Here is a 10009-nt window from a genome sequence, read left to right on the forward strand (position 1 = left end):
AATGTTTTTACAGAATTCTAAATAAGTATTACGGATTTTACAAGCGTATATTCCGCTAACGGCATGTTATTTTCAGCCAGGATAACAGACTATGTATATACGGATAACTAAACTAAACTAAAAAAATATGAATATACGTTTTTTTTCCTCGAATAGTTCGTTCAAAGTTAAACATTTTAGATTGATATATAATAAGAAAAATATCAACTAATATCGACTAATTATAGATGCATGGAAGCATTTATTATTATTGTAGCTTCCTTTTTTAGTCTGTAGAGTAAATTAGAATTAAGATCTGTCCCCAATGATGCATTGTGATTGGCTATACTGATTTGTAAATTAAAAAAAGTAGTCTTGATGATTAAACTGGTGTTCGATATATTCTTAAGTTTTGTCAATTAATTTATTTCTTCGAGTTATAGAAATTATCAATTACTTAATAGCTAATAATATGGTAAGTAAGGAGGTGAAGCGTACACGTACGTAAATATTAATTTATAGCGTCAAAAATGGCGGTAAAGTCAGGTTATGTTGTTACAGTCACACACAATTCTTTTGGTTCAACCGGGACAAAGACCTGAGACGAGAACATATTCAGACTACGAAAGTGTTAATGATTGTATGGAGGGAGTTTGCAAGATATACGAGGAACACTTAAAACGGAGAAACCCAAATACGCCGACAATAACATATGATATTTCACAACTATTTGATTTTATAGACCAAGTACGTATTGATCTTATCCTAATGTAGATTTTTCGGCGTTCAATTTTAGTATTTGTACCGAATACGGGCAACTTTAATGAATTTGTATTCATAAATAAATTAGAAATTATGTCAATACTTAATAACAGACTTACAGTAACTCTGCTATCATCTCACTTTTTAATAGATTGTAATAAATACTATAACTTCTGCTATTTCCTGCAACATACGAATATATTTGTTTTATAAAACTAAGAAATTACATCATAATCAGTTTTAAGTCAACCACTGAATCATGTTCTTTATAAAACACTTTTCTTTTAAATAACAACATGCTTTTTCACTAGGAATGGAATGTGTCTGTAAAAACATATTATGGTTAGTGGACTCAGTTTTCGCACTTAGACTCATACTCGGTCCATTGTGCATATATAATAAACTACTATAAAAGTTAGTAAATTTTAATACTAATTTTCTTCCAGTTAGCAGATCTTAGTTGTCTTGTTTACCAAAAGTCAACCAACACCTATGCTCCATACAATAAAGATTGGATAAAAGAAAAGATCTATGTATTACTACGCCAAGCAGCTGGACAAGGTGATTAAATTGACATAACAAAGTAAATGGTCTGCCAAGGTTTGTAATGGATGCATAAATGGTAAAATTCATAAATTTATTTGTTACAATATTCATGACAATTTGTTTAATTTTTTTTTAAATAAAATGTAATGTGCATTTAAATATTTAATTGTATAAAAGAAAAATGTTTTACTGCAGCTGTTAAAATTTTGGTTTATAACTGACAAACAGCATAACCTTTCCTATCATCTTGAATACAATTTTTTTGACAAAGACCATCATTGCAAACTGAGACGTAGCCTAGGTAGTAAGTAAATTGGAGATATGCATAGTTTACAGAAATCCTGTAACTTTTGATTTAAAAGCATACAAAGTTATATCAAGAGTAATAAGTTTTTTATCAGACATTTTTATTTTGCAGAGAATAAAAATTATTTTAATTTTAATATCCTATTAAATCAAAATATAAAAAATAAATTAAATCAAGGTGGTTTGCAGTTGTCACAAGTGCTTTCAAAAAACTATTTGTTGGTTGGTAATTACTTGGTTAGTTACTGTAGCCAGGGAATAGATGCTTTTCATCTGACTGCCTGCATTGTGCAAGCCACCTTGGTGGGTGTAGCCAAAACTAACTTTCTGTAAAGGGAGCGATCTGTGTCCACAGCATTTTTTGTATTTTTTTTTAATAATAACTTCATACTAAAAATAGTATGTATATCAAAAGACAGTTTGACACAAACTGTTTTTTTTTTGTTTCGACTCCTTTAATTAGTGATAAGTATGAATAAAGATTTAATTGTGTATAATATGTTTCTTATTACTTAACCTTGCTATACTTTATTATATAAAATGAAATAGACAATATTATGTATATTGCTTAGAGCCTCAAGTATTCTTTTTGTCTGGATATTATTTATTACTTTGGCTCCAAGTGTAACAAAGCTTTTTTAGTTCTTAAACATTAGACCTGAGTTTACTTAATTATTCCCAGATTTTGAACCTCCTGGTACCCAGAGCCAGCTCTAAACATGAATAATAATAGAGTTGATGTAATGGAAAGGTTATAGAAAAAATAGATTCAATAATATTTATTAGAACAAAATTCTAAGACATTGAATATTTACAAAAATTTGGTAATATTCCTTAATTACAATAGACATAATGAAAATACCTTATTCAATAACAATACTCTGAAATTATGTATTCTTAACATTTAACTTAACTATTCTTAAATACCTCTTAGTTTGTGTTAAAATATATACAAATAATTTGTAACAAAATTTTTTGAGATTTTTGTATCACTACCAATTTTCCTAAAAAGTAACATAATAGCTTTATTAACATTAAATTATAACAATACTCATTTAAAGTTAAAGGGCCGTCCAAGTAAGCACTAAAAAGGATGGGTCTTTTGTGTTCGGTGATTACGTCAACAATAATTATGAACTTTTTTACACATTACCCATACATTGTAAAATGCACTGTATTTTCGAGGATTCCTACAAATAAATAATATGTTTATGGCTTATTGGCTGGCTTACTTTAGCTTTCAAATGGAGGGGGGGGCGGGGATTATAAATTGCAGTACACTTGAACGGCCCCTAAGAAGATAGCGAGTGTAATTGAAATGCTTGAAAGAATTATTCATAATTTATGCCTTTGGGTCTTTGACATACTGAGGCTTGCTATGAACTCCAAATATAAAAATATGTTTTGATTAAAAAAAAATGAAAGAAAAGAAAAGGAAAAGGAAGATAGGGAAAAACAAAACATAAAATTTGTATAGTTAGTAGTGTTTCTAAACATGGTTACAATGTTTTTTCCCATACAAAAAGAATTGTGACCATACTAACAAGTACTGTATTTTCGATCTAGGTTATATGGCCGTAGTAGCTACTTAATGTTTTTTTTTTATAATTTAAATTAATCTTTTCATCATGCGAATATATTAATATATCAATTTGTTTCTTTGGTGAATTAATCATTCAATTAATTAATCAAAACTTATCCCGCCAATAGAATTAAATAACCTAAATCAGTATATTGTAATGTAATAAAGGACGGGTTTAATTACACTCACACATAATATATTTAAAAAAAATTTGAGACACTAATGATTAATAAGTCAAACAAATATATTTTCCTTTCTAATACGATTGGCTTCGTTTATATAATTGTTTAAAGTTAGGTATTAACCGTGTTATATTCAAGTTAGTGCTTAAACCAACCTTAAGAACTAAACTTAAAAACAGATAAGAATGTGCCCATATTAATATGTATAAATTTCCCTAAAATTATCTATATACCTAATTTTTACATTAATCTTAGGTAACGATCTATAAAATTGTAAAAGTTGTTTATGTACAAAATAAAGTATCTGTTCACTATTAGGTATCTAATAGTTAATTTTTTATTAAATAATTGATGTTAATACATCATTATTACTTTTTGTCTTGATAAAAGAATGTCTTCATTTTAATAACTACATATTTATTCTTCCAAACTATAGACAAATTCAAATATACAATCTTTTTATCTAAATCTTTCTATTACAGTAAAATTTCGGAAGAATTCTTGAATCTGGGACAGAGGGGTCCATATAAATCATCAGATCAACATTTGTCCCCAATTTTGAATTTGACATCTGTCAAGATGGTGATTTTGAACTACCTTTTGGAGTGCTATAACATTTAAGTACATCACAATCATTTTAAAATTTAAAAGTAACATTCGTACTATTTCAATACACACATATCGTTTTACCGGTAATTGAAAAAAAAAAAAAAACTTTCGTAATCCGAATTCGAAGTATTTGGACGTCGGGTACGTTATACGCGTATACGTACAACACGAAGACGTTTCTAGATCACGTACTATTCAGAGTAATCATCATCAGAATGTTTCTTTCTTTTAACTTTTGGGTGCACTTTATAAAGATGTTTCTTTAGATCCTTCATTTCAATGAATTTCGATGAACATAACTTGCAAGGATATTTGAAATCTTCCGGGTTGCTATGTAGACGTAGTTCGTGGCGATCGCGGATCGATTCCTGCATAAAACATCTGTGACAGGTCTGACATTCGTATGGTTTTGTTGTATTGTGGGACTGAAAGAATATCATAAGATTATTAACGAGGCTAAAGAGATTAAATATTACTTTTATTTGAGCAATAAAAAATATTAAGTATCGGGAAAAATGCAATCCCGTAATATAGATTATAATCGAACATTTTATATGACCAAGTTTCTAAACCCCATTCTATATAGGTAACCTAATTATCTTTAATTTTTTTAATTCGTAAAAGGCCGGCAATGCACTCGCGAGCCCTCTGGCATCGAGTGTCCATGGGCGGCGGTAAAAAAAGTGATTTTGATTATTTAAAATATTTTAACTATAAAATTCATTTGAGAATGAGCTGAAATAATAATTTGTCAAATTCAAATAAATTTTTGACGCTAAATTCCGACGAAACACTGACTAAATTAATAACAATCATTAAACAAATAAAAATCAACAATTCGCTAGTAATAATTATAAAAAAACTCACAACTTTCAAATGTCGCTTCAGACTGGAATTAGTTCCAAAGCTGGAGTTGCAAATGTCACACGTGAATGGCTTTTCATTTCTGTGCGTACGTTCGTGTGCCTGTAAATAATGTAACAATAAATAAAACACGTAAATAAAAACATTACAAGACACTTCTTAATAGCATTTCTATGAGAGTTTGTATAAATTAGGGAAGTAGCGAGTCAAACCCAACAAAAGTGTCTCTGACTACTTACGGGGGCTGTCTCATACTCATGTATTTACGTAAAATTTGAGAAACAATAAACATTTTTATTTTGTAGATTAATATATTTGGTATAATGAAATAAATATTTCTAACGGATATTACAGAGACTTAATTACGAGTTAAATAAGTGATCAACCTTTGTGCCTGGCACACGCCACCGATTTTTTTGTGTAAGGCATGATTTTCTCACGATGTTTTCAGGTTTAAGTTTTAAATGCGCACCTAGACAGAAAGTCCATTGGTGCAAAACTGGGTATCGAACCTACAACCTTAGGAATGAAAATCGTAAGCTGAAGTCACTACAGCTAACACGGCTCTATGTATGTATAACGTGTACTATATAATAAATGAACGATAGTCAAGTTTTAGATCATATATTGCGTATCTTATGTATTTAATATTAAACTGTTTTATTTTTTTCGACATTATCGTATTGGCTTAGTACTGTAAGAAGGGCGATTTTTTAATAGAACTTGTGATATGGACAGGAATTTTTGTGAATAAATAAATATTTTAAAGTATTGGTATAGTAATATTACTGTTTTAGAATGAATCTGCATGTTGAATAAATATATGACAAAATAAATTCAAAAGAAAACTCGCGGACAAAGCAACTTAAACAATTTTCTAATACAGTATAATATATGGCAGTTAAATTGGAAAAAAAATATCTAGACGAATCTGTTCAAAACCGTTTCTCTTGATGTTGATGAAACTAAATGAATATGACCTAACTTCATAATAATTCTTCAACAACAAAACGGTACAAACGGAAGAAAACTTATGACTTTATTATCAATTGTCTTGTAAACTTACCGCCAAACTAAAGGATTCATAATACCCCTTTCCGCAGTAGGTACAACGGAAAGTAGCGCCACGGATCATTCGTTCGTGCGTCTTCATATGAATGTTAAGCAAAGTCGCCGAACCAAACTTCTTTGGACACTGAGCGCATCCATGTGTTTTCTCCTGAATTATTAAAAACATATTGTTTTTATGTATGTGTACCTCATCTTATATACATGACGTATCAGAATGATTGATTGCACCGCATAAATTATCAATATAAATGTCACTTTGACATATCCCTAGATCAGCCATCTTGATTATTTGTTCAAAAATACTTTATTTAATTTTAATAAATAGTTAAATATTAAACAATAGAGTTTTCTTTTAATTACCCCTCTAGTTGGCGAAAAGATAACCGACTAGACTTAATGAAACAGAAAAACAAAAGATGATTGGTAAGTATGTACATGATTGTTGGCCTAGTGGCTTAATATCACAGTTGTAAACAAATGACATTTTACACTCGCTCCTATGGTGAAACCATTATGAGAAAACCGGTCAAAAGTACTGAACATTTTCCAAATAAGTTATGACTTAAAGGTATATGTTACCAGTTCAAAAAATAAAAAAAACGGTATATCTTAGACCTTAGCCGTCGCGTAAGAGGCACAAAAGGCTGAACACTTACCACTATCATTTGTTTTCTTAAGAAAAAAAAATCACAAAACTGATCCAGTATTGAGGCGTTCACGTTCAAGCCACCAGGCCAACACTAAAAAAGGTTTTAATAAGAAATTATGTTCACCTTATGTGTATCTCGGTGTTTGGCTAAGGAATGTGCATGTTTAAACCTCTTTGGACAGTCTGGACAGTTGAAGCTGGCTTCCTCGTGCGTTGTCATATGTTGCTTCATAGCAAGCCAGCCTAACACATTCTTATTGCATATCTTGCAGGTTCTTGCACGGGTTGGGTGCATTCTATGGGAAAATTTTGGCTCATTATAAATCTCAAGTATAAGGAGCTCAAACATAAGGGAGCTCGTTTCGAATAATTTTATGCTATTTATATTCCTTAATTAATCAACTATAAATTGATATATCACTCTTTAAAAACTTATCAGTACTGTGTGTGTGTCTTTATTATTACTTACTTTTGTCTATGGGTTTTTAAGCTGCTGTATGTGTTGAATTCCTTGTCACAAATTGTACATTTATTAGGGCCGTCATGTTCTTTTTTCTCTTCATTTTGCTTTTTTATCTGTATTCTGGAATTGTAAAATTATAAGATAGTTGTTAGGTTCTAAAACAAAAAATTAAATTAAGTAATTTAACTTGGAAACCAAAATAATTACCTTAAAATGAATCTCACATCTTCATTTGGTAAAAATTATAAGAAAACAAACAAATTGTAAGTAAGAAACCTTGTTGGATGGGAGTCATACTTATGACTTTAAAACTTTTAAGTCTTAACTCTGAATCACAAGAATGGACCCAAAATATTTACAATGCATGTCAGGCACAGATGTCTGGTCAGTTGTCTTACAATTTACCAGTCATCTGTGGCTAACTGACATCTGTGTCCGGTCATGCCGGTCATCTTAACCGTTGAAACTTAATACATATTACATCTACATAATTTATATTTCAACCCACACTTTAGTACTTGCTTCTCTAAATAAATTGTAAAGCACTCATTAGCTACATACCTTGCCTGTTTTTTTAATACTTTCTTCATTTCTTTTTCCCGCTGTAACTCAAGTCTCTTCTCATTTGTCAAACCAAAGGAATGCCACTTTAAATGAATTAAATATCGCTTTGGGTTATTGAAGTAAAGACTACAATATGGACATTCAAAATAGGATTCCGTTGTACCACCTGTAAAAAAAAAATTAATTATTTTTAATTTCATTTATTTTGGAACATAGGATCATAATGGTATCACTACCACCCACCCACTGACACCACGTCATTAAATTCGAGCCTGTTGGCATCCCTACTCATCGGCAAAGAAGACGAAGGGTGGTGGCCGAGAGAAAAAGCCGGCGTAAAAAACTCTCAGTACTCTTTTTAAAAGAAAAAGCAAATGATCAAACAATTCAAATTAATTAGTCTGTGTAAAATAGTCTATGTCAAACCTTATCAAAATCTTACATTGTTGATGATAATAATACAATTGTTACTATTTATATTTGAACTGGGTGCAGGTAATACTAAGTTTTGTGTGAAATGGATCTATAAGAGGTACCTATACTTTAATATCAGATGAGTACTATAGTGAAAAATTCAAAATAATTTATTCATATAGGTAACACAATAAACACTTATGAACATCAAAAACAGAAATGTATATGAAATTTTAGATTTACTGTCACAAATGCTAAAAGAATGCAACAAGGCTCATATATATATATATGTTCATGCTTACTTAATGCATATAGCATAATTAATATTATTTTTTCATAACTTTACTTACCATTTTTAGCAAGTTCCTTAGCAATATTTATACCATTTTCAGAATCTAAAATGTGACAGTTATAAACATCTTCACTTGGAACACCAAAAGTATCTTTTTGAAATGGATTTGGTGTGTCCAGATCTGGTGTCCACTCCTCTAACTTAACTTCAACTGTGTGTATGGTTTCTTGTTTAATTTTATTTAAAGGCAATATATCATTAAATTGTTCATCATCACTTGTTTGCTTAGATGCTTCTGGTTTACTGTTTTCTTCTCGATTTGTTGTTTCAACTGATGTAGAGTTAGAATACTGTGATTCTGAACTTAGTTCTTCATTTTGTTCTATATCTGAAGTAGTCATAGCATTACCAGTTGGAACTTTAAATGCATCAGTATGACTTCTTGGACTTTCTGTTGTTTCAGAATTTTTCCTGGAATTTGTACTATTTATTATGCTTATTTCAAGCATTCTTAGGGTTTTTTCTAAGCTACGCTTACGAGAATCAGAGTCTTTAAAGGTTTTCAAACTAAAAGTGTCTGTATCACTTGTATGAGTTTCAGTCAAATTTTTTTCCACATCTGTCACTGGATTATTTGAGATGCAGCTATCAGGTTCCATTGTAAGTGCCTCTTTAACTTTATTTATAACATCTTTTTGTAAACAATTTTCATTAGGTTCGGAAACCTTACTTAGATTGCAATCCTTTTCATCTACTTTAACACTTAAACCTAAATTACTTTCGTAATACTGTTTATAATCTCCAGGGATTCTGTGTTTATTTGTTGTATTGTCATCGTAGCTTGCATGAACTGGTCGATAATTTTGATTACTAAACAGATTATCGTTATACTGATTGTAATTGTTTACGTCTGGCTTATATTTAGGGATTTGATGGACATTTAATAAATTTTCTTCTTTTTCATAGTGTTTTCTATCGACAGACATACCAAATGGCCCATTTGTAGCGTTCAAATTCATAGGAAATGTGTTGTTTGGCCAGTTCATAGAGTTTTGTGACATTACATTATGTGGAAATCCAACAGATGAAAAATTAGGATATTGGCTCATACCAGCGTTCATATTTAAGCCATAAGGAAATTCTGATATATTACATCCTGAGTTTGCTACCAGTGGCATTGGCTGAGTTAAGTTCTTTATACTGTTCACATTATTTGGATTTACAAGATCAGACGTCAAATTTGCCTCAGCACTTATTGGAACATCACTCGGTCCAAATTGATTGTTATTATGCAACATCTTTCTGATGCTTGTATAGTTTATGCATTATGTAAACCCGTTACCGTTACATAAACACTGTAAATTTGGCTTACATATAACATATTGACATATATTTAAAACTAAAACTTGGCCTTATAAATAAAAAATAACAACGACACAACAGCCATCAATACCACAAAACCATAAACTAAGATTTAGAGACTACTCACTACAGAGATTAAATAAAAGACTGTAGCGTATCCTAGATACACACTAAAAATATACATACTATATTGTGTAGTATTTTCTTTAAGATTTTGATGTTGTGGCAACATAAATACAGGACACTAAGAGAGGAAGAAAACAGACGTCACTCAGAACAGACTTTTAGGACGAGTGAGCATGACGTATTTTTTTCCTTGAGCATTTCTATAAGAATATAAATTAATTACTGTTGTTTGTGAAGA

At 30.3% G+C, this 10009-nt stretch overlaps 2 protein-coding genes across 3 annotated transcripts; one reads left to right on the plus strand and one right to left on the minus strand.

The window, feature by feature from the left end:
* Nucleotides 1-299: 299 nt before the first annotated feature.
* On the plus strand, nt 300-2087 carry LOC110998209 (enhancer of rudimentary homolog). The gene is made up of 3 exons (XM_022266732.2): nt 300-454; nt 541-726; nt 1188-2087. The coding sequence occupies exons 1-3, from the start codon at nt 452-454 to the stop codon at nt 1308-1310; spliced, it is 312 nt and encodes a 103-aa protein (XP_022122424.1). The 5' UTR covers nt 300-451; the 3' UTR covers nt 1311-2087.
* A 375-nt stretch (nt 2088-2462) lies between these two features.
* LOC110998208 (zinc finger protein Xfin) lies at nt 2463-9851 on the minus strand. 2 transcript variants are annotated; one of them, XM_022266730.2, is made up of 7 exons: nt 8342-9834; nt 7575-7743; nt 7020-7133; nt 6675-6846; nt 5897-6049; nt 4834-4932; nt 2463-4391 (listed from the first exon to the last, which is right to left on the minus strand). In XM_022266730.2, the coding sequence occupies exons 1-7, from the start codon at nt 9579-9581 to the stop codon at nt 4158-4160; spliced, it is 2181 nt and encodes a 726-aa protein (XP_022122422.2). In that variant the 5' UTR covers nt 9582-9834; the 3' UTR covers nt 2463-4157. The 2 variants fall into 2 exon arrangements, with proteins under 2 accessions (XP_022122422.2, XP_022122423.2); XM_022266731.2 differs by lacking the exon at nt 5897-6049 and having other exon boundaries at nt 8342-9851.
* Nucleotides 9852-10009: the final 158 nt, after the last annotated feature.

The sequence above is a fragment of the Pieris rapae genome, chromosome 15 (genome assembly GCF_905147795.1).
Source record: "Pieris rapae chromosome 15, ilPieRapa1.1, whole genome shotgun sequence".
NCBI classification, from domain to species: domain Eukaryota; kingdom Metazoa; phylum Arthropoda; class Insecta; order Lepidoptera; family Pieridae; genus Pieris; species Pieris rapae.